At 48.2% G+C, this 27,318-nt stretch overlaps 2 protein-coding genes across 7 annotated transcripts; one reads left to right on the top strand and one right to left on the bottom strand.

Moving 5' to 3' along the window:
* The first annotated feature begins 465 nt into the window (after positions 1–465).
* slc5a6a (solute carrier family 5 member 6a) lies at positions 466–16,796 on the top strand. Of its 6 annotated transcripts, none has more exons than XM_070849090.1 (18): positions 513–541; positions 8,226–8,366; positions 10,645–10,881; positions 10,991–11,212; positions 11,570–11,635; positions 12,424–12,475; positions 12,613–12,680; positions 13,073–13,227; positions 13,374–13,514; positions 13,726–13,855; positions 13,963–14,051; positions 14,646–14,758; positions 14,977–15,044; positions 15,201–15,287; positions 15,467–15,651; positions 15,763–15,866; positions 16,194–16,315; positions 16,399–16,796. In XM_070849090.1, exons 3-18 carry the CDS (start codon positions 10,756–10,758, stop codon positions 16,600–16,602), a joined length of 1,932 nt encoding a protein of 643 aa, XP_070705191.1. In that variant the 5' UTR covers positions 513–541; positions 8,226–8,366; positions 10,645–10,755; the 3' UTR covers positions 16,603–16,796. The 6 variants fall into 6 exon arrangements, with proteins under 6 accessions (XP_070705193.1, XP_070705191.1, XP_070705192.1 ...); XM_070849089.1 differs by lacking the exon at positions 513–541 and adding an exon at positions 1,807–1,897; XM_070849092.1 differs by lacking the exon at positions 8,226–8,366 and having other exon boundaries at positions 466–541.
* A 6,243-nt stretch (positions 16,797–23,039) lies between these two features.
* On the bottom strand, positions 23,040–26,317 carry LOC139218354 (transcription factor 24-like). Its single transcript, XM_070849914.1, has 4 exons — positions 26,150–26,317; positions 25,169–25,318; positions 24,536–24,700; positions 23,040–23,177 (listed from the first exon to the last, which is right to left on the bottom strand). Exons 1-4 carry the CDS (start codon positions 26,315–26,317, stop codon positions 23,040–23,042), a joined length of 621 nt encoding a protein of 206 aa, XP_070706015.1.
* Between the last annotated feature and the right edge of the window lie 1,001 nt (positions 26,318–27,318).

Below are 27,318 nucleotides of genomic sequence, written 5' to 3'. Positions count from 1 at the left end.
TTGTAGCTGTCGTAATAACAGGAGGTCAGACACAGTGACACCGTGTTGTAGCTGTCGTAATAACAGGAGGTCAGACACAGTGACACCGTGTTGTAGCTGTCGTAATAACAGGAGGTCAGACACAGTGACACTGTGTTGCAGCTGTCGTAATAACAGGAGGTCAGACACAGTGACACCGTGTTGTAGCTGTCGTAATAACAGGAGGTCAGACTCAGTGATTTCGTCAGAAGTACAACGGAGCCTGAATGAATGTAGTCCTGACAGGATGGACTTGGAGCACCCACAGTCACCAGGTCTCACTCATCTAGTGAATACTGTCAGTGACTGTGTTACACTGGTGTCACTATTGATTCACTGAGACACATCATGAGTCACTAGCTGGGGGAGGGGTGGGATGTGGAGACCTCTGCAGCTGTGCCTTTACCAGCTGGGAGCCACGGAGGACCGACGAGTCCCTGAACTAAACCCGCTGTCAGAGGGCGGCAGGAGGACGGTGCTGTCGGTATGGACCCAGGGCGGTCCCCCACGGTGACAACACCAGGTAAGTGAAACGGACAGGTGTGTGTGTGTTTGAGGCAGACCGTCGTCAGAGCTGCTGAATCAATCAGCGGCCAATTAATTACAATGATGACGACATCCTCGCGGACTGGCGTCACGATGAACGTTAAACCGGTCTGTCCTCCCCCCACCACATCCTGTTACACACACACACACACACACACACACACACACACAGGACAGGGCCTGCTGTGTCACCTTCAGCGTGTTTTCTAACGTAATTCCGTTTCCGTCCGGGGGTCAAACTGATCGCCGTACTGATTAAACGTGAATCAGACCGCCACAGCACGTGCTGTGTCACCTTCACTAATTTGGGAAAGGCCCAAATGAGATGGATGTATGCCAAAGAAGGCTGAAGGTGCATGGCGCCTTTAAACAGTGTGAAATGACCAGTAAAACCAGTATGAACCGCCGTGTTTCCTGTGGACCCTGCTCTCTTCCCCATATACTGACGGGGTTTAAACAAACCAGCGCTCCTGCCGACCATCACTACACGGACTGTTTCCACAAAGTCAAACCGTGCAGCTGCAGCACACTCCGTCGTTTTTCCACCGGTGAGTGCGGACTTTGTAGTTTACAGGAGGCACCTGAAGGCAGCATCTGCTCAGTGTGGAGGGGTTGCGTGTAAACGGCAAAGGCACGAGCACATGCCGGTGAAGGGATGCCCGGTGGTGGACAGCGGACAGCCCTCCACCCACAGACAGACTGCAGACCCAGAGCGGAGCGGAGCCGAGCCGAGCCGTCGGGGGGCTCACGGTGGTAAGTTCACGGAGGCAGAGGGTGTCCGTCGGCTCCTCTAACGTGGTGCCGGTGGTCCCGTGAAGCGCTCCCAGCCGCATTAGCTCACGGTTAGGCTAACGGTCGCTAGCGTTAGACCCTCACGGCTGAAATGAATGACCTGTCGGAACATGTGGGGGCTAATTATGACTGACAATGACTGTCCCGACGGGCCACGGCCACATGGCGCTGTGGACCACGGCCCCACATTACTATGTAATTTTCAGCTCGGGGCGAGAGAAGGGGGGGGGGGGGTGATGATGGTTTGTCGGCTGACCTTTGGACCACTCGGTGAACCCTGTCCGGGTCTCCTCCTCCTTGTCTGAACCAACCTGTGCTGTCTGACACGCCTCAGAAAGCTGTTTTCATTGGTCTGCCAAATGACAGTCAAGTGATCACTGTCTATACAGTTTGCACCGGTACAGACCAGTGCAAATGTCAGCTATACTAGGTTCAAAAGTAAATGTCAGTGCACTGAAGACAAACATCAGGCTGGTCACCAGTGGTCATCTCCAGAGCGCGCCTGTAGACACCACAGGATGATGGAAATGGTTTTACCGCAGTAACTGTCCCGTAAATACGCTTCTTTTACTTAGACTTAGACTTCTTTTATTGATCCCCCATAGGGGGAAATTTACATGTTACAGCAGCAACAATAGACAAGAAAGAGTGAGTAAAAGCAACATAGGAAAATAAAGCAATAGCAAAAATACCGTGGTAACTATCCCTTTAATACGTTTCTTTTACCGCGGTAACTGTCCCTTTAATACGTTTCTTTTACCACTGTAACTATCCCTTTAATACGTTTCTTTTACCGCGGTAACTGTCCCTTTAATACGTTTCTTTTACCACTGTAACTATCCCTTTAATACGCTTCTTTTACAGCGGTATGTATCCCTTTAATACGTTTTTTGTTTTTTTCCGCGGTAACTGTGCCTTTAATACGTTTCTTTTACAGCGGTAACTATCCCTTTAATATGCTTCTTTTACAGCGGTATGTATCCGTTTAATAGTTTTTTTTTTTACCACGGTAACTGTCCCTTTAATACGCTTCTTTTACAGCAGTAACTGTAACTATCCCTTTAATACTTTTCTTTTATCACTGTGACTATCCCTTTAATACGTTTCTTTACTGCTGTAACTATCCCTTTAATACGCTTCTTTTACGGCTGTAACTGTCCCTTTAATGCGCTTCTTTTACCGCAGTAACTGTCCCTTTAATACGCTTCTTTTACCGCAGTAACTGTCCCTTTAATACGTTTCTTTTACCGCTGTAACTGTCCCTTAAATACGCTTCTTTTACTGCAGTAACTGTCCCTTTAATACGCTTCTTTTACCGCTGTAACTGTCCCTTTAATACGCTTCTTTTACTGCTGTAGCTGTCCCTTTAATACTTCTTTTACCGCTGTAACTGTCCCTTTAATACGCTTCTTTTACCGCTGTAGCTGTCCCTTTAATGCGCTTCTTTTACCGCTGTAACTGTCCCTTTAATACGCTTCTTTTACCGCGGTAACTGTCCCTTTAATACGTTTCTTTTACCGCTGTAACTGTCCCTTTACTACGCTTCTTTTACCGCTGTGACTGTCCCTTTAATACGCTTCTTTTACCGCTGTGACTGTCCCTTTAATACGTTTCTTTTACCGCTGTGACTGTCCCTTTAATACGCTTCTTTTACCGCTGTGACTGTCCCTTTACTAGGCTTCTTTTACCGCTGTGACTGTCCCTTTAATACGCTTCTTTTACCGCTGTGACTGTCCCTTTAATACGTTTCTTTTACCGCTGTGACTGTCCCTTTAATACGTTTCTTTTACCGCTGTGACTGTCCCTTTAATACGCTTCTTTTACCGCTGTAACTGTCCCTTTAATACGCTTCTTTTACCACTGTAACTGTCCTGTCCGGCTGTGTGCATGCTGACTGTAGTGCTGAGCTGTGGTAGTGAGCAGGAAGCATAGCAGTCTCACAGGAAGCAGGACAGAGGTTTTCTACCGTTTCAGTGCTGTCCTGGAGTCAGTGCTGTCCTGGAGTCGGTCCTGTTGAATCCCTTCACATCACTCTCTGCTCTCCACCTCGTCAGCCCAGACTTAGTCATCACTATGAGGAACCTGCTTTGTTTACGAGTGTGTGGTTGCAGACCGTAGATTTTAGGATGGATGTAAATAGGGCTCCAGTCTAATGTGTGCCTCCAGTCCTGCTGTGTGGCGCTGCAGTGGCTGGTCACAGTTCCATACTGAAGTGGTGTGGGGCCACCGAAGGCAAGGGGTGTGCTCCATCTACTCCACCTCTGACTCAGAGAAATGGTGGCTTTCAGTGGAGCGCAGAGCCACACTGTGTCCTCTGTGTCATGTATTCATCTGCTTCACTTGTCTCAAGTGTTCATCTGTGTAATGGGTTCATCTGTCTGATGTGTTCATTAACACTGACCTGCTGCTGCTCTCTATTGTTGGTACACTTGGCACATGCTCTATATGAGCAGCATTAACTAACTGATAGCATTAACATTTGCAGTGCTGTATTCAATTCAATTCAATTTATTTGTATAGCCCAATATCACAACAGAGTGTCTCATAGTGCTTTACAAAGTTCACTGAAATAAACAAGTGTAAGCGAACAAACAATCTAATAAAGAGTCCAGCAGTCGATGAGGCCAATGGATCAGTCCGGTGGATCAGTCCGAGGCATCACCTGCCCTTTATGACCCTCCTTCTTCGGGAAGGAAAAACTCAAAAAACCCAGTGGGAAAAGAGAAACCTCCGGGAGCACCACAGTGAAGGAGAGATCCAGCTCCCAAGGACGGACAGGCTGTAGCCTTGGACAGACGCACATCCATTGGCTGGTGGAGAACCACATCAGCGGGGCCAGGGAACCACATTAGCAGAACCAGGACCAGGATCCACAGGAACCAGAGAACCACATCAGCGGGACCGGGACCAGGACCCACAGGAACCAGAGAACCACATCAGCAGGGCCAGGACCAGGATCCACAGGATCCACAGGAACCTGAGAGATCTGTTTAATGTGGGAGTTAAAGGACAAATCCTGATCAAATAAGACTCCCAGATTCCTCACAGTGGAGCTGGAGGCCAGAGTGATGCCGTCCAGAGCAGTTATGGTAGTGGAAAAGCTGTCTCTGAGGTGTCCGGGGCCAAGCAAAATAACTTCAGTTTTATCTGAATTTAGCAGCAGACATCTGTAGCTGTAGACATCTGATGGTTGTATTACAGACTGTGCAGTGCTGTGGAGATCATCGTCTCAGATCATGTGGATGGGGCCAAGCTGACCTCCCACTTATCTGCACAGAGGAACTATCTCGTCCTCTGCAAGCTAATGATTACACACCAGCTCCAGCGTCCTCCTTCACTATTATCTGCTGGTGTATTAACAAGTGTCTTAGCAGCTGACTAACACTGTGTTTGTGTCACAGTTTGTTCAGTATTATCAGGTGTCCATACAACAGTTCATGCACTTCTTGAGTCTTTCAGAAGAGATGACGGCACTTAAACCAGCAGTGATGTTCCCCCTGCCAGGAGCTCTTTATCTGTGCTGCTCATAAAAACAGACTGTGTTGCCTCCAGTTTTCCTGCCACAGAGCAGGCCAGGGTTCAGCGGAAGGCTTAATGATTGCTCAAACTACTGGTTTTTGTGGTCACTGAGATACGACATGCCTTTGGGTGCACAAGTACCCAGAGGAGAGGACGACAATAAAAAGCTGGGCCTGGAGGTAAGCATGTGCATGTGTTACATGTAGCCAGTAATGTTCATGGAGCTTCACACACAAGCTCTGTTTCATTCTGAAAAGGCAGCGTTGTTTAAAAAAACCCAATGTGGCTCATTTAAGAATGTTTTTTTTAAAATTCAACTGCTGCTCTTTTTTGGTTTGAGTTTGACAGCTTATTGTTGTTTGGACCATCAAGCTAAGTTAGCTAATATATGCAAACGTCGGTTATTACTTGTTGCCATAGCAACGGGTACAATGCGAGTAGTGTGCACTGGGTTCAGAAGTGGACGTAAGCACTACACCTGTGTGTGTGTGTGTGTGTGTCCCTGTGTCAGCATGTCTCCATCTTTGTATCTCAACAATGATGGCTACAGACCACATAACTCTGTTCATCTCCACTGGACATCACTGAAGTAATTTGTCCATCCATAGTTTTGGTTAAAAACGGACATTGTTGTCTGAAATTTCAACAAAGGCTGCCGTATTGCTTTGTACGTCTTAGTCTAGCGTATCATTAACACAGGCAAAGAGTTAACAGTGTTCAGGCAGCTCACACCCTCAACAGGCATTTGCATCAACACAAACAGGATAATGAAATGAGATAAAAGCCCCTAATGAGGCGTTTTTGGTGCAGATGAACAGTAGTATTCAGTGCTCTCCCCGTGCCAGCGTATGTATTACCTGCAGTGTTTGTGCTGCTTGTGTGATAAGGAGAATCGGAGTGTGCAGTTTGCTCTGAACTACCTTGATATGGTTTTGTGAAACACAGGCCTCATGGCCATGTTGGACCTGCTGTCTCACTGTTACACAAAAGGTCCTCTTCTCCACCTTCTGCACATGAGCCAGGTGTGTGGGGGTAAAACACAAACGCCACTGGTTCATCCCCCACTGCCTCATGTATCAACACTGTCCCTGTGTTGCCAGGCAACCACAGCCTCCCTGACTTGTGTGATGTGCGTTTTGTGATGCTCATGAGACCAGCACCGCCCAACACACACACACACAGAGCCTGGCTGAAAAAAGGGCAGGATGGACCTGAGGTAGTCCTTCTCTCCTGTAAGAGGTCAGCAGCTGCTACTGCCCGGCTTAAGCCCAAACTTAAGCCTGATCCTCACTGCGCTTGGCCTTAACGATGTGTGTTCATGTGAATGCGAATGTGGCTAATTTGTTGCTGATCATTTCTGATAGTCAGCAGTGATGTGGAGAATCAGAGAAGAAGAAAAGGACAGTTGTTGGACAGTGTAAATCAAAGTAACGGAGCTGTAGTGCAACGGAGCAATGTTCAGCTGTCCGAAGTTAGGAGAAAAACACGAATACGACATAACTATTTAAGAGGAAACAGGGCGTGATTAAATAGGCTCACATTGAGGTAATCTCTTCTGTCTGCGGTGATCTGCCCTGATCCATCTGATCTGATCCACCTGATCTATCTAATCTGTCCTGATTCACCTGATCTGGTCTGTCTGATCTGTTCTGATCCACCTGATCTGATCTGCCCTGATCCACCTGATCTGCCCTGATCCACCTGATCTGTCCTGATACATCTGATCTGATCTGTCCTCATCCACCTGATCTGCTCTGATCCGCCTGATCTGTCCTGATCCACCTGATCTGATCTGTGCTGATCTGCCTTGATCCGCCTGATCTGCCTCAATCCACCTGATCTGTCCTGATCCACCTGATCTGATGCCCCAGCTGTTTAGCTGTTTCTCCACATTTAGACATTTGTTCAGTTATTCAGCTTCAATCTCTACGCAGTTTTAGACAGGAAATTAATAAATCTGAGTAAAGACAGTATAAAGGCAGTTATTGAAGTTTCAGTAGGGAGGTGAGTGTAATGAGCACGGCCTGGCAGGCGGTGGACTTGTGGAGGCAGATGATGACGCTGCACTGTGGTCTGACACAAACCAGTCCAGTGGTCCAGTGAGGCTCAAGCTGAAACAGATCTCTGCTACAGACCATGAACCTATCGATCAGCTCCTCATCTGTGTCTAACAGGTTGATTCTGTTTCTGATCACTCTGTCCCATCTAAATGCCCGCTCACCCTAAAGTCCACATTTGAGCCGTTACCATAGAAACAGCCCTAATTTTCACTAAACGCCTGCTCCTGACTGTGTGTATGATTTACACCCGTATCACTGAGAACAAGGCTGAAGTCTTTGGCATCTAAAGTAGCTTTACCTGACTAATTTTCCATGGAGACCACTTGGAGCAGCTGGGCTCATGTGTTTAGGTGCTGGAGGGGTTTAAATCCAGTGCCCCGTGTGGCTGTCAGGTTTGTTTTAATACGTTTTCACAGTGATGTGGCCCATTTGGCATCTTAACAGTAGTATTGTCTGAGCCCAGCAGTGCAAAATGGGCTGCCAGCACACCAATCCTGTAACACCCAACGGGACCAAGGGTTTCTGTGAGCCCAGACTGCTAACACTGACTTATTTAAATCCTGTTGAAGCCTTTCCCCTGGCCTGCCCCAAGCTGAGTGCACACAGACTGATGCAGGAGCAGGGGATCTTTATCATGGATGAAGTTTCCTCAGAAGTGCACTGACTGTAGCATTAGGTAAAACCTAATGCTGAAACCTCTACATGAAGGGGGCTTTGTGGCCTCCTCAGTTAGATCAGAGATAATGAGCACTAACGACAAGAGGGGGATTATCAGGGTCATTTGTCTCAGCCAAAGCTTGATCAAACCAGCAGCAGGATCACAGCGACAGACCTGTCAGTCCAGTTACTTGGCTACGTGGCTACTTTTCCTTCACTGTGGTCCAACTCATCCCAAACCATCTCAGCTGGGTTTATGTCAGGTGATTGTGGAGGCCAGGTCATCTGATGCAGCACTCCATCACTCCCCTTCTAGTCCAATAGCCCTCACATAACCTTGAGGTTTTTTATGTCTGCAATATTAATCTACAACTTAGAAAATAATAACAATGAAGGAAAAAACCATTGAATGAGAAGGTGTGTCCAAACTTTGCAGACTGGCACTGTAGATGTCAAAAACCAATACATTTACATCTTCAGTTTACTGCACTTCATTTTGTTAATGCACACACACACACACACACACACACACACACACACCCCGCCACCTCACTTGTTATTTTATAAAGAAATGTTTTCATGTTGTTTCCTTTCCTGTTAACCTGGTTCCCCTGTGCTCTTCCTTGTCAGCAGAGCAGGACTCTGCACCTGGACACATGATGAAAGCTGAGACTGTCTTATGTGAACTGGAATGTGAGAGTTGTTTTCTGATGAGCACAGCGAGGAGTCTTGTGTCATGTCTCCATTGTTGACAACAAAAATACGTCCTCTGAAGTAAGACCACAAAAGAACACTTTCACATATCTCCTGTAAAAATATAAGCAGGGATTAGGTTTGTTTGGCTAAAATGATCTGGGCCTAGAAAGTTGAATCTTTGTAACAACACTGTGACGGGTCGTCTTTCTCGGCTCCGCAGCTGTGTGCTGGTTGTTTTATTGAACTGTGATTGGAGGTTGTGACGGAAACACTCCCCTTCAGTGTGCCTTAAGTGTGAGTGGCCGGTGTGTGTGTGTGTCTGTGTGTGTCAGCCAGCAGCAGCTTCACCTCTGTACTCACAGTAAGTCCTTCAGCTCTTTTTCTTTCATGATCAGGTGAGAAACACATGTTCTACTTTTTGTTCTACTAGTTTTTAACTTAGGAAGGGCTCATAGTAGCTCTGAGGATGTTATAGACAGGCCAAACTGTGTGTGTGTGTGTGTGTGTGTGTGTGCTTTAATGGGTCAAAGACAGATAAGGGTTTGAAAATGAAGACATTTCATTTAAAAGCATATTAGATCATTTGGAAAGATAACTTTGCACATATAGTGGTGACACAATTATTTATGAGTTTCAGAGAATTTTACCCTCCAATTGTAGTGAAATTTAGTTTGAGGATATACATATAGGATATGCTGTATGTATGATTAGTTAATCAACTTAAATGTCATTTTAATGTCGAATTGAAGTCATTTCAATTAAATTCAGTTGAGGACTCCAGTGCCTTGAACTGCTGGGCTCATGGCTTCAGCTCTCATCACGCCATATCAGCCGGGTCCTCCCAGTAGATCCTCCCACACCGATCAATGTTCAATAACCAGTTAGCTCCATAAGCAGTTATACATTACGCATTAGTGATGAATTACAACACACTCTAAAGCATTTGGGGTAATTATTCATTCAGAAGGCCAGTAAATAACACTGACAGTGTGTTTGTATGTGTGAGTACATGTGACTGTACAGGGCTAACCCTGTGTTTTAGCTACATCTGTGGTCCGTTTGTTTTACAGGTGAATGTGACAGAATGTTTATTTGTGAGCATGCAGTAGCGTAGCTTCATCTCAAATTTTTATTTGTCGCCTGGCATTCCCAGACCGATCTTCATGTCCACAAGGCCGTCTGGACCTGTGAGTGTTTTTTTACCAGCCCTCTGTGTGTGCCTGTCAGCACATCAGCTACTACAGCTAGACAGATGCTAAGCCTGTAAACTAGCAGCAGGGGCTGACACTGCATTAGACACCTCCTGCTCTGATTGGCTGGTGCTGTTCAGTTGTGGCGGACTCTTGTGAATGACATCAGGAGCAGTGGGAGGAGCCAGAAGAGGCTGATGTCCCCATAGATATATAGACGGGTCACAGGGACACTTTCAGCTGATGCTTTTCTAAAAGCAACCAACTCAACCTTTTAAGTAAAACATATATAATGACATACAAACATGTATGTTTACACGAGTCTGTTGGTCATTTTTTGAACAGCAACAACAAGATGGTTAAGTTTAAGGTGTTAAAATGGACTTTTTCTTCATTTGAAAAGTTTCACGGACAGACTGATTTCCTGTTGCTGTGTCAGACACTGCAGGAGCACACTGCAGGTTTGATTAACACGGACAGAGCAAAAGAAAACTAAGCTTTTAAATAGAATCAAAGTAACCTGAACTTTCTGTTTGACAGACATGGCTCTGTGTGTCCTCAGGATGACACTGTGGGGGGGGCTTCTAGTTTTGTGGTTGAGCCTGTCTGTTTTTGAGTCAAATTTTTAATACGGGCTCTTGAAAATGGTTCCTGCAAACCATGGTTCCCTCCGACATTACGGTGTTTCCAAATAGACTGCTAGTTCTGTAAAGTAATTCAGCTTTAAATAAATGTGACGCAGGTTAGCTTCTGTTCTCTCAGACTTACGGTGATGGACATTTTGGCTGGAGGTGTCCAGCTGCTAGACAACCACCAGCCCTGCTCTGGTGATTTTTGATGTCTGTGCGATGAGACAGAACGATGATGCTGCTGCTGTGGGGAGTGTGTTTCAAAGATTCAAGATTCAAAGTGTTATCATATTATCATATGCACAGTAAGGAAACATGTTTCTCTGTACAATGAAATTCTTTCATTGCTGTCCGCAATAAATGCCAAACATATAAGTATAAATAGCTAAAGATAAAAATAGATAAAAAGGAAATTTAGAAGGCAGCATGTGAAAAAAAGAAATATAATTAACTGAGCAAAGATGAGTAGTGCAAAGAGTGTGCCCCCCCAGGTCTCAGTGACACAGGCTAACTTGTCCTTACTTACTTCCCCTCCAGCACTTAGTGAGTCACCTATGGGTGAAGCATTTCCTTTCACATCGTGATCAGCCCCAGAGGACGTGCTCCCAGCAGCTTTCACTCCCCCGACCCACACCGTCCAGCGTTATCATGGGGGAGGTAGTCCAGATGCACTTCACAGTGGTGGACTATGTCATCTTCGCCTTGCTGTTGGTGGCCTCAACTGGCATCGGCCTCTTCTATGCCTTCTCTGGTGGACGCCAGCGCACAACTCAGGTAGATACAAGTGGCCTTCTTGCATAACCCCCCCCCTAAGACTGCAGGCTGTGTCTCAGGATTGTACAGTGTAGGTTGGTGTCTGACGGCAGCCTGCTGTGTGTTGTAGGAGTTCCTGATGGCTGACCGCTCCATGAGCTGCCTGCCTGTGTCTCTGTCCCTGCTGGCCACCTTCCAGTCGGCTGTGGCCATCCTGGGGGCTCCGTCTGAGGTGTACACCTTTGGCACTCAGTACTGGTTCCTGGGCTGCTCCTACTTCCTGGGTCTGCTCATCCCGGCTCATGTTTTCATACCGGTCTTCTACAGACTGCGGCTGTCCAGTGCCTACGAGGTACATGCATCAGCACACACAGTTTGACATGACCGTCCACTGGGGTAGATTAATGAGCTCTCTCTGCCTGTTTCTCTGTTTTCCTCTGTTCTCTCTTTTCTCCCAGCTCAGCCTTCTTATCTACAGCCAGACTGACAGGTTGTCTCGTTATCATAAGGACAGTGAGCCGAGTGATCAGAATGAGCAGTGCTGCAGTCACCTCCTGTGAACAGAGAATGAGCTCTAACCAAAGATTTGACAATCGTGGATCCTCATATCTGACCAGATGTCACACACTGGCTGTTGATAATGATGCTTTAATCAGCCTTTTGATTTTGTTTCTTTTTCTTTTTTCTTTCACATTGTCTCCCTCCACAGTATCTGGAGCTACGCTTCAACAAGACAGTTCGCATATGTGGGACCATGACCTTCATCTTTCAGATGGTATGTTTGTCTGCATCACAGTGTCTTTCTACTTTTTGGCTTCCCTCCTGTCAACACGTCCAGGAAACAGCTCACTGGGGCTACTTTTGATTAAATGACCACCACCTGGACGTGGTCTCTCTGAAACAGCCACTTAGTAAAGACATGAATCACCTGACCCAGAAAATATGCTATTAAGTAAATGTGTTGAAGGCTGGCACCAGTGAGAGAGTGAGACATGGAGGTGGGCAGCCATCTACCGAATGGCAGCTCGCCACTAAAGTAACAAGCCCCTGACACCTCTGCCAGTTTGGAGTTTATCCTCTATGGTTTATGTTAAGGTACTACCAGTCATTTGACTGGATTAAGACCATGTTTTTGTCTATGGAGAACCACGATTAGATGTGAACCAGCAATCAGTGATGGGAAATAACAGACCTAAGACTGCTCTTATTGGCCAGTTGTAATCCAGCCCCAGTGACCCAGGAGAGGTCACACTAACCTCTGTAAATGTTCTGTTATGGGCTGTTTTTGCTTCTCTGACGATAACACCATCTACACTCTGCCCTGGAAAAGCTTGGACAGTGTTCAGTCTTGCCACTTCAGACATGTGTACTTTACCTTTTCATCACACCAAGTAAAGGGTTTAGTTTACTTGTGTCCACATAGTGGTCGTATTACCCTGCCCCACAGTCACAGCTGGATCTGTCGTCCCAAACCTGTGGACTTCTCTCCATGTATTTTCTAAAACAGAAGTCACGGACTGGTTTCCAGCTCTGTCCTACAGCCTTTCCTCTCTCCTGCTGCAGGTTATTTACATGGGTGTGGTGCTGTATGCTCCGGCCTTGGCTCTCAATGCAGGTAAGAGAAGCATCACTGCCACCGTTTACTGCAGGATCCACCAACAGGAGTCCACACTTACACCTACAGCTCCAGTTGTAGTTACGTAATGTTCCCGTCCTGTTTTGTGGTCACGCGCTCACTCTGTTCACTTGCAGTGACAGGCTTTGACCTATGGGGGGCAGTGCTGGCCATGGGATTGGTGTGCACTCTATATACTGCTCTGGTGAGTCCCTGAATCTTTCCCGAATGTCATAAAATCTGTCATAAAATATTTGTTGATTAGACAAAGATGAAGACTGAAACTACTGCATTTGTATCATAGTATTTGGCATCAAATCAAAGCTACACCATAATGTGACAGAGGGAGAGACTTTATGGTTGACAGGAAGTCTCTTCAGTCAGCACTACTGTGGTCATGATCCACACTAACACAAAATGTCTGCCCGACTGGAGATTCTCCTGAACAGTTGGGGAGCTCAGTTTCTCTGAGGTCTGGCTTCTCCCTGCCATCATCTCCACTCTGTGCAGGAACACAGAGACTACTCGTTCTGCTTGTTGTCAGTATGCCGCGGCTCTGCCCCACACACGCCCTCACACAGTGTTACATGTGTCCAGGGGGGTCTGAAGGCTGTGATCTGGACCGACGTGTTCCAGACGGTGGTGATGTTTGCCGGCCAGCTGGCGGTCATCGTGGTGGGGGCCAGTCAGGCAGGGGGCATAGCAGAGGTGTGGAGGAAAGCAGTGAATGGCAGCCGCATTGCTGGCCTAGAGTGAGTGCTCGACGTTCTGAAGAGTTCCTCTCTATCCTGACATGTTGTGTTGCATGAGGTGTGGTCAGAGAATCTGGCTAAAAACACTTGGCTCTGTGGAGTCCACGTTGAGACGTTCATGTTGTGCTCACTCTGTGCCGACCTAGCCTGAATCCCGACCCTCTGGAGCGCCACACCTTCTGGACCCTGGGTGTAGGAGGGGTCTTCCTGATGTTAGCTCTGTACGGGGTCAACCAGGCCCAGGTCCAGAGATACCTCAGCTCTCGCACAGAGAAAGAGGCCATCATGTGAGTACCCTCGGTGTCTCTCCACATGCTCGGCTCAGGCTGTAGTGTTGTTGATGTTCACATGTTCTGCAGTATTCCTGTTGTTCCTTTCATGTAAAGCATGAGTTTTCATGTGTATCCTGTACTAAACGCCCTCACGATGCTGTTGACAGTGCTGTCCATGACCCTGGACAGTTTGGAATCACGTTTGTCCTCCTCTGTTGTTCCTCAGGTCCTGCTACGTTGTTTTCCCGTGCCAACAGATCGTTCTGTGTTTAGGGTGTCTGATGGGTCTGGTCATGTTTGCTCGCTATGGAGAGGACAGCCCTCTGGACAAGGGCTACGTCAAAACTAATGACCAGGTGAAGTCTAATTAGCCTTCATGGCTCCCCTCACAATCGTGGGCACACTGTGTGTTAGCTGCTGCGGCCTCTGGATGTGTGTCCTGACGTGTACTTGCTGTGTGCAGATGGTGCTGTACTTTGTGATGGATGTGTTCAGGGATCTGCCCGGCCTCCCAGGACTGTTTGTGGCCTGTCTCTTCAGTGGAGCGCTCAGGTAAAAGGAAACTGGCGTGGATGTAGAGCTTGTCTGTTCAGTCAGTCAGCAGGTGGATGGTTTCCAACCCAGGTTCATATAACAGTGAACCTGTCTTAACAATAACTAAACATATCTTAAGCATTAGCTACAGCAAGCCGCTGCTAACCCAGAGGCCAGCTGTTAGTTGACAGTGGTTAGCTGTCAGTCTGTGGCAGAGAGGTCATCGTCTCAGAGCACAGTGATGCACAGCCACACAGCACAGATGAGATTTATCAAGCTGTTTTCACATAACTTCCACCTTACTATAGCTAACTGTGTTCATAGTGAAACAGTGACGTAATGTCATTGTGTGCATGATTGTCTTGTGAGTACGTCTATATTTGTGATGACCAATTTTAGTTTTAGATTGAGGACCGTTTTAGGAAGTGAGCACACCTCACAGTCTAACAGACCTTTAAGGTTCAGTCTTGTTTTAAAATGGAGTTGAAATCAGGTGTAGGTTACAGGAGGGGCGTATATGGTCTTTTATTTTGCCCAGAGGGCCTGTGCTGTACACACTACTGTATCCAATTTATTCATCCAGTCCCATTTTCCCATGTCTGTCCTCCTCAGCACCATCTCATCAGCCTTCAACTCCTTAGCTACAGTAACCATGGAGGACCTGATAAAACCTCATTTTCCAAACATGACTGAAGCCAAAGCCACGCTGCTGTCCAAGGGACTCGGTAAGCCAGCTCTCACCGACCGTGTACTGTGGGATGTTGATCTGCGTTGTACTCATGCTAGCTGTTTGTTGTTTATCAGAGGCATCTGTAACAGAGCATCCTGTGATTCCAGTACAGAGCATCAGTCCCTGTGTAGCTCAGTTCACACTGGTACTTGTGTAGTGGAGTGTAGAACAGGTGTGACCTCTAAACGTGTGTGTCCTCTGCTGGCTGTGCAGCTCTGGCCTACGGCCTGGTGTGTCTGGCCATGGCCTACCTCGCCTCTCTCATGGGATCAGTGCTGCAGGTAACACACCCCTCACATGGTCTGAATCACACAGGAAGGATTAATGTGCTGTAAAGTATTTGTGAGGACTTGCACAGTGAAATGTGTCTGTAAACACCCTTTATTCAGAAAAGCTTTCTCTCACACACACACATACACTCTCCTCTGTGTCCTCAGGCAGCCTTCAGCATCTTTGGGATGGTGGGGGGTCCTCTGCTGGGCCTCTTTTGTCTAGGCATGTTCTTCCCCTGGGCCAACAGTATAGTGAGTCCTTTTAGCTCCTTCATCTTTGTTTCACCACGTTAACACTCACAGACAGGCATGACAATGAGTCTTTCTCCTGTGAGTGAACACTTCACATCAGACCGTCACAGACACGGCAGCTCGAGTGGTTTCAGTGGAGGCCTGAACTCGCCTGTGTGTCCTGTCTGCTCCCTCCCCAGGGGGCACTGGTTGGCTTGGCAGCAGGCCTCGCCATGGCCTTCTGGATCGGCATTGGCAGCTTTGTGGTGCGTATGTCTGGTCCCACCCCAGTGCCACCTTTCAACGCCACTGCTCTGCCCCTGCTGGACACCTTGAACGCCACTGCCATGACGACGCTGCTCAGCGCCACCACAGCCAAGCCCAGGTAGCACATGCTGCTCTCCCTGAACACCACAGACAGACTTCACCTGTTCAGTCAGCTGATGATGGCTTATCAAGGAATAGATAGGTGTAACGCTGCTTCCTTTCCCCTCAGGCTGACGGGGGTGGAGGCGCTCTACTCTTTGTCCTACATGTGGTACAGTGCTCACAACTCAGCCACTGTGGTGGTGGTGGGGCTTCTCGTCAGCCTGCTAACAGGTACGCTCGCACCAACTGCACATACGACCTTAGTGCCACTGAAAGACGTGGAGATGTGTTGGCTGGCTCATTAGCTCCCCAGGCTTAGGCTTAGGTAGCAGAATGTGAACAGATCAGCACCATTTGATGGTATGAAGTGCACCCTGATAGTCGGACACAGAGCAGCCAGGCTGTAGTCTGTCTTCCTGCCTGATGTCCCTCAGGAACAGCTCCAGGTTTGTGTTTCACTGTGCCCAGCCTTATTACTCCACAGTGGTTTTACTCAGTGACACACAGGAATAACCCAGAGTCAGTGCTCAGCTGTTCATGTGTGTGTGAACATGTCAGGACCTATGAAGGAGAGGGAGCTGACCCCCGGCACAGTGTACCCAGTCCTGGGCACGCTGCTCTTCTTCCTGCCCGGGCGCTACAGAGAGAAGCTGTGCTGTGTCACTCCTCTGGCTCACAAGGTAACGCCATTTACACTGCTGTGTGCTCTCCTGCTCTGATCACCTAAGCAGACTCCTCATCACTCTTTATCCCTGTTGACCAGCCCAAAGGAACGGACACACAGCTGTATCAGATGGCCAAGAAAGACAGCAACAGAGCAGCTTACTGCAAAGAGGACACAGTCTCAGAGCACAAAGAGACAGAGAGCGACAGAGCGCAGACAGAGGATGACGACCACCTGGAGACAAGGAGCACTCTGCCCCAGTGCCAGCTGACACCTCCCACCCTGCAGGAGACAGCCTTATGATCCTCTTTCCCCTGCTCATCACACACACACACACACACACACACACACACACACACACACACACACACACACACACACACACACACACAGAGTGTGAACGCTGCAGCTCGTTGGAGAGGAGAGATGGATCATAGATGTGAAGTCCATCGGTAGAATGACCTGAAGGTCTACAGCACCATGTTTGGATGCTGACCATATGTGGGAGGGGGGAGGGGATACGTGGGTACCTGGGGGTGGGGGGTGGGGGTTACTTGCTCACACTTTTTTCTCTAAAACACAACTGACTGGAAATGAAGTTTTGCCAGGCTGGAACTGTGCATCATGAGCCCTGTGTGTGTGTGTGTGACACACACTCACGCACACAGGGCGTGTTTTCACATGTGTGTTCAGTAGAGTGGACAGCTCTCATGCACAATGAGCTGTGACTGGATCCACTCATCCTGTTTGACAAAGAATCAGGTAGTTAATAGATAGAAGATGTAAAATGTGATATTTTTGTAGAGAGGATGGAGCCCGAACATGTACAAGAGACTAGGGTATAATATAAAACAATATGATATGATGGGGACAGGAGGTCGGTGGACAGGTCTGTGTCTCTCCATAGCCAACAGTGGCTGTCAGGCTGCTACTAGGTATAAATGCTGAGTCCACAAAGCCAAGTGATGTGAGGAGATGGCGTCTCGTGGTGGCAGTTACATTAGAAAACCGAAAAAAAAAAAAAACAAGTAGTCAGTGGAGCCGACGTCAGAGCGGAAACATGACATCAGGAATCATTGTTCTGTGTGTGTAACATCCCAGGTATTACTTTGTGAGGTTGTCAGCATGAAGTAATCGGTTTGTTCCATTGGTGGAATATTTTAGCGCTCTGTGTAGTACATCAGTTTGAAGTGTTACCTGAAAACAGCAGACAGTAAATGTGACGCCCGTCTGATGTCACTGTCCAGAGCCCCACTGAGACGGCATCATGGACCTTTGACGTGGGCTTGAGCAGCTCCTTCAGCCAGTGGCTGATGTCTTTAACGGTGGAGCTGACTCAGGCAGCTCTGGTCACTTTGGACTTTAAACTTCTCTGTAAGTGCCCGTGTTTTTTAAATCCAGCTGGTTTTCAGTGCCAGTATGTGACTGATGTGTGTAACAGTGTGTCGTATGTTTTATCATCATCGTTGTTGTAACTTTTGGAATCACAGAATTCTTGACCATCGCCATTTGAAGTCATCCGTTGTTAGCGTGTATGGACAGAGGTGTTGTGCAACTCTGTGGCCACGTTTTGTCATGTGACCTGCTGTGTTTGTTCAGCATGACGGCCAAACCAGTCAGACATGTCCCCCGAAGCAGAGTTACCCCAGAAGCAGAGTCCCCTGACGTGTGGTTGCGTGCTCTGTCTGCACGTGTTCCTGGAAACAGCCATGTCTCTCTCACATGTTCCTCTTTAGATCAGCTGTATCCGAGCACATTGCAGACAATCAAGGGGATTCAGTCCAGCAGCAGAAAAGAAGCAGCTTAGCATGTCTCACATATTTAAAAAGGATTATGGACTCTGGAGACCACTCGACCCCCATGTAACCCCTATCTGGCCCCACCTGACCCCTGTAAGCACCGATCCGCTACAGAGTTAACATGTTTGTACCATGGACACCCACAAATACCTCAATTCCTCCAAAGCATGCAGAATAAGAACTTTTTTCATATTTTGGCCTGTTTTTTACCAACAGAAGGTCTGTTTGAGATCACATTTGTATATTTTTGTAATTTCACATGAAGCCTGCACACATTTCCTGACTGAAATGTAGAATTGTGTATGCAAGAACTATGAAATGTGTTTGTGTGTGAGTGTGGGGCAGGACTGGGATTGCAGCGCTCTGCTCTGACATGTCAGAGTGTTTCTGAGACCAGGAGCATTGTTTGCCTCAGAGCACTCCTGTTCCAAGGCTACACCCCATGACCCGCCTCCAGTCACACATCCTCTACATTTGCATGGTTCACAGAGTTTTCCAACTCCTTGAAAATCACACGTGACAAAGTGTACATTATTTATGACCGAATGGTGTTGAATCCTTCTCCTTCATACCTGAAATTACTTGAAGTGTGTGCCTGTGACGTTACCTCAGCGATATACAGATGAGCCCTTTATGACGTGACAGGACAGAGTTGACGTGCTGACATGTTGCTGTCAGAGACGTCCTTTTAAACCCAGCCCGGAGCACTGTGACACTAATGAACACGCCTCCTGAAGCCACCATGTGGTAGAAGCAGCTGAACACATCAAAGAGTCGAACTGAGACACCAGCTCATTCTGTTGGTTAGTGGCCTTTTCACAGTCGTGTGGTGGAGAACGCCGTTTGTGACAGAAAAGCACAGCACTTAGTAATTTCCAGCAGAAATAAATATTGATCGAAACAATATTTATTTCATTTGCTCTCCATCTCCAAGAATTCTTCCTGGTATGCATTCCAAAAGCCAAGTCGCCCATAAGCACTGGCGTCCAGAGGACGGCTCTGCTTTGGCTGTGCCTTCATCCTGTGGTCATGTTGTCCTTTTTGAGCCGTGCCCTCTGACGGCCCAGGGTGTTCCTGAGCTCAGTCACAAAGACATGAATCCTATAAATCCAATCACACGTGCTTCTGGCACAGACCGAACAGTTTTTCTCTTTAAATAGTAAAGGGGCATCCTGGCCGTCACATGACAGACAAACTGTTCTGCTGATGAAGTATGAGACAGAAAACTGGTGCATTAATTCAGTGAGGAGCTCCTGTGAGTCTGTTGACATGTGTCACTGTTGTCTGGATGTACGACCAGTAGATTTCTACATTTGATGTACTTGAATTGAGATGATATTAAAATGCTGATGATCTGCCCACTGCTCTCTGTGTGTGTGTGTGTGTGTGTGTGTGTGTGTTGACTGACTCAGTGTGTCTGTCTCTCACATGTGTGACTGTGGTGCGCTCTCTGAACAGACACATTGAGCCTGACCAAAGAGCTGATCTACAGTTTAGACCGCTGCGTCTCTACGAGGTCATTCTGCTCCGAAGACAAACACTCAGCAGTGAAGGCGGTCAGCCTGATGTACAGACCATGATCCCTGGGGGGGGGCTCATCAGCAGGGTGCTCATCCTACAGCCCTCAGCACACAGCAGCAGTGATGCTGTGAGAAGTCTCGCTGATCATTCTTAGAGGACGAAGTAACTCCACCGACTGGATTCATCTGCAGAACTCGGCAGGTTGGTTCTGCTGCAGGCCAACACAACAGAACATCAATAACAAGTTCAGAGGTCCCACTAGGACAAATCCACCTAAACGCTGTGAGGTGAAGCTGACGTGTTGAATGAAGAGTTAAAGTTGGAGTATTTTCCACGAGTGTCAGCTGGACGGACAGGGGAAACGCTCTGTGGTCAAGGCACAAAGAAACTGTGTGGAACCAAAACACTGGCTTTATTTTCCCCAAAAAGAGTCACAATCAAACTATGTGGCTAGCAGAGGAGCAGGATGAGACACGTGACCTGGATGATCAGACACAGGACGACGACAGGGACAGTAACAGGCTCTGCACCCCTCAGACACAGCGTGGACCCTGATCCGGTCCCATCAGGCTCGTGTTCCTCAGAGGGGCCATAGTCAGGTACAGTCTGAGACCAGCTAAACTGAATTAAAGAAAAGCGGAATAAAGAGTTGATGATCTGAATGTTTAATCAGGTAAATAGAGACATCTACAGTTGAATTTTCTCTCATGTCTGACCCCCCCACCCTGTGCTCCGTACAGAGGTACAGCACTGACCAAATGGACCATTTGTCACCTTCCTCCTGTCCTCCATCTGCCCTCCTTTACTGTCCTCCTGTCCTTCTCTCCTCTCCTCCCCCTCCTCGACCCGTACCCGGCTCCAGCACAGGCCCGGCCAGAGCAGGGGGAGTGTGGCCTCAGAGCTCCATAAATCCAGCCTGTAATCACAGTGTTCTGGCTGTAATGAGCAGCAGATAGTGAAACTATGTCCATTATCTCCCATGTGAGGCAATGGGGGGGGCTACTCTGTGTTGAAGCTGTTCCAGTGGCAGAAATAGCTGCTGTCTGAACATCCATACACACAGAGACAGACTGGGCTGGTGTGTGTCCCTGCAGGTCTGTGGGTTCACTGAGGAACACGAAAAGCCGGCTGCTGTGATCCACCACAGCGGGTGTGAACGATGGAGCGCTCACTTCACGTTCACTTCCAGGGAAGTGATTGAAAACCCTGAAGCTGAAAGGACTCCACTGTGTTCCTGTGGCTGCATCACACTGAAGCTCTTCCTCTGGTTGCACTGGTTCGGGGCTCCACCACTGTGTCCAAACTCAAAGTGGGGGCTGGGATGAGCTGCGTTTAAGAAACCCGGATGTGGACACTAAAACACGACATGGTGACGTTTGGAAAGAAGAAAGAATAAACATGAACGAAAGCAGGAAGAATTTGCTGTTGCTGTTGAAACACCTAAACAGAGTGAAAGTAGAAAGCAGTGAGCAGCTGATGTGGTTGAGGCGGACGTGAGGAGACTTTGGTGCTGCTGGGACGTCTGAGCAGCGAGACGCATCTCCTGCTGTCCTTCTGTAACCTCTGCCTCAGCAGCTCTCTCCCCCCCCCCCCCCCGCCCAGCAGCTTTACATGATTCATCAGCGCTCAGGGAGCACACGGGGCAGACGGCCCCCCCGGGCAGATTTATAGAGCTGGCCTTGAGCGCTGAACTGTTGCCTGTGGAGCAGAGCCCATCCCGTGGAAGGGGGAGATGATTCCAGAGAGTCTGGGCTCTCTCCTGCTGTAGGCGGCTCCACACCAACATATCGACATGATTTCTCTGCTGCACAGAGAACCACACCGAGTAAATCAAGAGCCGAGACACACAAACTACAAGCACTGCAAGGAAGCAGGACGCTGGCAGCTTTGAGTGGAAAACGCCTTGACATAAAAGAGACAAAGTGTGCAAACACTTCACTGTTTGAACCATGCACTGATTTTACTGTGGCCGTGCACTGGTTTTCACCTTCCCACAGAAACAGGAACACGTCAAAGAGTTTGAGGGTCTGTGTTTGTATAGCACCTTTCTAGCCATTTCCACTACTGCTTTTACCTCACATCCTCATCCACCCATCATTCATACAGGAGACTGTTCTTTCACACACATTCACATAGTGACGCTGCTTCAGGAGCAGGTTGGGGTTCAGTGTCTTCTCCGAGGACGCTTGGACATTGACATGGGGACACGAGCTGAGTACCTGTACCTCTGAGCCTGTTATGGAGCAACAACGTTTCTCTGTGTGAACACCAACGCTGTTTCCTCTGATGTCAGCCGGTGGAGCTGCAGGCCTGTGGGTGCAGGACACTGTGACACCTCAGAGGACCAGGAGCGTTCACAGCTGCTCTCTGTTACCTGCTGTGGTGACGAGGATCAGAACGCCACAGCGACCACATGAGCTCAACTGCTTCTTACTGGACCAAAGGGGGGGAGCTGAGCACAACCCACGGGACCATCTGCTGTGTTTGTCAGATGAAAGTAAAAACCAGCACACACACACACACAGAGTCAGAGGTTAAAGTGAGTGGACGTTACTGCAGAGACATAAAGTGATCAGACAGCAGCTGTGTTCCCACAACATCCCTCCTCCCTGCTCATCTGTCTGTCCATCCTGCCACTCCCCCACACACACACACACACACACACACACACACACACACACACACACACTTCATGTGATACCACAAACATCTAAATAAAAAGACTTCACAAAGCGTCACAGAGATTCTTGTTTTTTGTGAAGAGCACTGCAGTGAAAGAAGTAACGTCTGAAAAATCAAAGTGAACGTGTTTAAATCAAGAGTCCTGACAACTGGTCGTCTAACGCTCAGGTAACGATTCAACAAGCATCAGCTGATACCTGTCTGAGCTGTGTGTTTACGTGTGTTAATGTGTGTAGATGTGTGTCTGTCCCTGTACGTCTGTGTGTGTGTGTGTGTGTGTGTGAGGCTTTTACAGATATACACACAGCTAGCCACAGGCAAAAAAAAGCAAAACAAAAAAAGTTTCCTGGTTAATCAGTTTTGGCTGAATTAATGAAATAAAATGACTTGAATTGATTTCCAGAATGTTCCATCAACCAGAGCCAAAAATTCCCACTGTCCTCATAGCTGGACATTCATTTAAGCGTGTCCTTCATTATCAGATGAGCCAGGGTGTGTGTGTGTGTGTGTGTATTCTACGTCCGCCATGTTTGCCCTCCTGTCACGGTGGGTTTAGTTTGTGTGTGGCCCGTTTAACTTTGGTGTCAGTGTAACTAATGATTTGCTCCGTCCATCGCTGACCACCGTCCCACATCAGTCTCATTCCCTCTGCTTTGACACGTCCTCTGCTGTAGCTACACGGCCAGTTCCCCCCCAGGGATAAGAGACAGGGTGGCAGGTCTGTCCCGTGTCCTGCTGTCACTCCGAGCCTGCCTCGAAGGTGGGGGTCAGTGTGTGTGTCGCGTCCCGTCCAGGTGGAGCCATCTGATTGGCTGGGACTCCTGACAGCAGCTCTCCCACGCTGCCACAGTAGAGAAGAGAACGCATGGGCCACTTCTGGGGAGACACACAGACAGACAGCACACTGGGTTAGCTCCAAGACCATCATCACCATGATCAGTGTTACTGTGGCCAGTGGGGGTTGCTGCCTCCTCCCTCAGCACAGCACAAATGCAGCACTTTGGGTTTTGGATTCATCGAAATACCGTTTCTCTCTCACCATAACAAATATATAAATATATAAATGAAAAATAAAGCAAAGAAAGAAGACAGAAAAAATATAAAGAAATAAGAATCAACCTATGTACAACAGTGGCGGAAGTGCAGTGTCGTGACAGCTTATTAGATACGTCTTTGGAAAAAAAAAAGTGAGTGAATTAATTCAACTTGTGACGACTGAGAGCCAAAACACAAGAGTTGTTGATGTTTCTGTTGAGAGAAAATCAGACCCCAACTAGAGCCAACACACGTGTGGCCTGTGACCTGGTCTGTTGTCGGGTTTATTGATCAGCTGCTTTTGGTCATTGTTGGAGAGCTACTAGTTTTATACTCTCTTTATTCGGTGGTAAGCAGCTCTGACCTTTACTGCATCCAAAGCCGTTTAGAGGATCGAGGCTCAAACATCCCATCAGACCCATCGTCAGTGGACCACATGGGCCCTCTGACTGACACCACGGTCCCGGTGTCCTCCGACTGTCAGGGTGTTGGATGTCACTGAGGACTGCTGTGGCTGACGATGGTCAGAAGGTGCTAGAATGTGCTGACAGCCTGATAACACTGTCCATGGGGTCACATCATCACTGTCCCCCCCCAGTGATAACAGTGACACCACGACCAGAGGTGGGAGGAACGCTGCTCAACCTGTTCATCAGTATCAACCAGTGACACTGTGTTGACATGAGCCAACATTAGAAACACATCCATCCACTAACACCACAGGTCACTAACCAGCAGCCCCGAACTCACTGAGGCTTTACCACAGACATGTTTGTGGGTTTATTACCTCCTCATCCACGCACAGTTAGCAAGAAGAGCTAAGCAGATATCTAACATTAAAGGTCATACTGCTGGTTTAACGTTCTTCTTACTAACTTAGATTATCTAGTTATCTGAGGGTCATACTGCTGGTTTGGTTGTCTTGTAATGAGGTGACTAGCTGTCTTTTTCCGTGGTCTTGTCATGACATTACATCATCAGACAGACACTGTGTTCCTCCTCTGCTGTCTGTGTGTTTGTGCTGCCGGACAGACGGGTGTCCGGTTGTTTGTTGCCATGGTTACACACACTTGGTGTGTGACTGACAGTGCTGATGCAGTGTTTCTAGTGGGACCGCAGAGTGTCTGACAGGATGATGACCATCACCTGTCTGCCATGTCCTGCATATGAATCCAGTCCATCATCATTCCTGTCCTTACCTTAACAGGATGCAGGTATCCCCCCGGCCTGGGGGACACGATGTGCTCACTCAGGGCCCCCCCCTGGTCCAGGGTCTCTGTCAGGTAAGCTATGTAGTTAGTAGCCAGAACCAGGACATCCAGCTTGGACAGCTTGGTGTCTGGTGGGACTGAGGGCAGAGCAGCCTGAGGACAGATTGGAGGGGGGGGGGGGTAGTCAGCTCTCTACACACAACTGCAGTCATTCATGTTCAAAGAAGTTTGTAAGGACAGTGAGCAGCATGCAGGTGGCAGGGTGGCATACAGAGTTTTCACTGTCATGAACACCATAAACACACAGGGTGTGTGAGATGTATGAAGAACCTGATTATTAACATTACTGGTCAAGCGTCATTTCAGGAGAGGCACAGAATGACTGTCACTTGTCAGTTTAGGGGTCTGAATTTGTCTAGTGGTGAGTGAAAATAGGTGTTGCTGTTGATCACTTGTCACCCTTGTCCTCCAACTAATAACTAACTTAATGAATTAATCAATGAAAGGATGACTGTTGCACAGTGAGGAGCAGGTAGAGGAGGCCACAGAGCGGCAGCTTGTGTTGGGTGTGGACTGTGTTGGACTCCCTGGGAGTGAACGCTCCCTGGAGGTGTGCCGTACCTGCAGGCTGTGGAAGGCCTGTCGCAGGTTGCGTACGCGGCTCCTCTCTCGTGCTGCGTTCTCTGGGGAGTGCTGACTCCTCAGTGTCCTGGACTGGACCGCAGACCCACAACCAGGACCAGGGTTTGACCTGGACCCACACACAGACACCTGTAGCAGAGGACACATTTAGAGCCAGTTCAACAGACCTGGTCGGTTTTGTCCAAATGTGGAAGTTAGAAAACAGAGAAACCCGTTTTGAACAGTTCCTTGCAGTGTGACTATACTTTGAGTCTGGAGACTGACAGAGGTGCAGTGTGAATTCAGTATTTTAATACTTAGCATCCCAGGTCACTGATTCAGCCCTCTTTCATTGGTTTTCATTTAATCTGACGGTGTTGTGCCCTTGAGACAGAAGTGGTCATGTACCGGACTTGTAACAAAGCTTTAAAGGTGCTAAGAGAAACTTATATCAAAATTATATCAACAATGAGCGTCTTCATCAGATGGGTTAGTGCTCGGAATGATTTATGAGTGACATTGAAGAGAGAACATTGTGAGAACAAAGTGACGGTGGCTCTTTGGTCCAGGGTTATTAATAGATAGGAGTGCACCTGAACCCAGTCAGCATTCACCAGCACTGTGTCTAAATGTGTGAAATGTACCAGAATAGCATCATGCACAGGTTATCTGAGTGTCATGTTTCCATCAGATCCTTCATGAAAACGTGAGATTCAGCTCTTCTTGGCTCACTCATATTCAACTTTCCACATCACATTCAGAGCTCGGTGGCAGGCAGCCTGGCCTTGTCTGATTACCAGGTATTTACAGGATACATGCGAGACAGATAGATTTAAAACAGAACTAATTTGAAGGATTTTCTGTGCGAGTGCATGTGTGTTCAGGTTGTGATGAAGGCTGAGCATCATCCCTCACTACTCACAGTAATTGATGGCTGCACGAGTTTCAGCTGGGAAAAGTGGATCACCAGTTGTGACTCACCCACTTCCTGGGCCGGCGGCTGCTGCGTGGACTCTGTCTGTTTCCGTGCAGGGATGTCGGGCTGCCAGCTGCACACAGCTGCTGCCTCTGCAGCTCCGTGGTGGAGCTGGACACCAGCTGGTGGTTCACTGCTACCGACATGAGACCTTCCAGAGGATTCACCGCCATGGATGATGCCCAAGTGCTGTCACAGACTCTTCTGAAGACTTGAGAAGTGAGTTCAGTTGCATTCAGCCTATTTGCATTGGCTGGATGGAGGCGCGTCTGTAAATACACCACAGAGCGCCCAGTTTGAGGTCATCGCTCATCTACTCTGAAAGCATCTAAAGTCTAATGGAGATGAGCAGCTGAAATCACTCACTAACTAGAACCAACCTGTTCTGTAGCCGCTGAGGACCATGTCCACACTGTGGGACCCCGACTTTCACCAACACCCCTAAACAACTGGTGAAAACCCCACAATCCAATCAGCTCTCTGCTCATCCCCGTGCATCCAGAGAATTCCTCCCAGTCTGACCCCCTCTCTCCCTCTCGTCTCTCTCTGCTTGTTTCCTTATCTGGTGAGGTAATGTGGGGAACTTCATGTGGTCCTTATCTCAGCCGCCCGGTCGTCCTGATCCTCCCCTGGCTGTTTAGCTGCCAAGAAGAGCAGGCCGGCAGGCAGTCAGGCCTGGGGGAGTGCAGTACTGGGAGGGTGTCCTTAGCCAGGGCACTGGGAGGCTTGGGAAACTCAAAGCTCTGCTAACAAGTGGGATGGGAAGCTTGGGGCAGTGCGACATTGAACATTACCCGAGAGAGGCAGGGGAGCATTTTGGTTTGATTTTGGAAAGATTCAGAGCATCCCGGCATCTGAACAAGCTCATTATGACAGAGTGAAGGAAAACAAAGAATGTGATTCACATGTGCTGTCAGGAGGCCCAGCCTCTGACCCACTAATGTGCTGCACATCTGAACACAGAACACCACTGGCATGCCAAGAAGTCCAGGGTGGTATCCCACACACTAGACATGCAAAGAAGGTGAAGCTAGTGGAGCAGGGCTGCTGTCCTTTATAGATTGAGCTCCAGGATGTGAGCGTGAGCGTGTAACTGTGAGTGGAGCACAAACACAACACCTGAGATGTGCAGTGCAGCTGTGTGTGTACGCAGGCCAACAGGTGACACAGTCTG

Source organism: Pempheris klunzingeri, chromosome 18 (assembly GCF_042242105.1).
Source record: "Pempheris klunzingeri isolate RE-2024b chromosome 18, fPemKlu1.hap1, whole genome shotgun sequence".
NCBI classification, from domain to species: domain Eukaryota; kingdom Metazoa; phylum Chordata; class Actinopteri; order Acropomatiformes; family Pempheridae; genus Pempheris; species Pempheris klunzingeri.
Note: the sequence above shows the minus strand (reverse complement) of the source record. Positions and strands in the feature narration are given on the sequence as shown.

Bases quoted from the DNA above. Each gene is read 5' to 3' on its own strand.
- slc5a6a (XM_070849092.1), top strand. From the start codon at position 10,756: ATGGGGGAGGTAGTCCAGATGCACTTCACAGTGGTGGACTATGTCATC. The intron at 14,052-14,645 runs GTAAAAGGAAAC...TGTCCTCCTCAG, and splicing joins CTCTTCAGTGGAGCGCTCAG to CACCATCTCATCAGCCTTCA. The intron at 15,288-15,466 runs GTGAGTCCTTTT...CTCCCTCCCCAG, and splicing joins TCCCCTGGGCCAACAGTATA to GGGGCACTGGTTGGCTTGGC.
- LOC139218354 (XM_070849914.1), bottom strand. From the start codon at position 26,317: ATGGCGGTGAATCCTCTGGAAGGTCTCATGTCGGTAGCAGTGAACCAC. The intron at 25,319-26,149 runs GTGAGTCACAAC...CCTCTGCTACAG, and splicing joins GCCGCCGGCCCAGGAAGTGG to GTGTCTGTGTGTGGGTCCAG. The intron at 23,178-24,535 runs GTAAGGACAGGA...GTGTCTCCCCAG, and splicing joins GATACCTGCATCCTGTTAAG to AAGTGGCCCATGCGTTCTCT.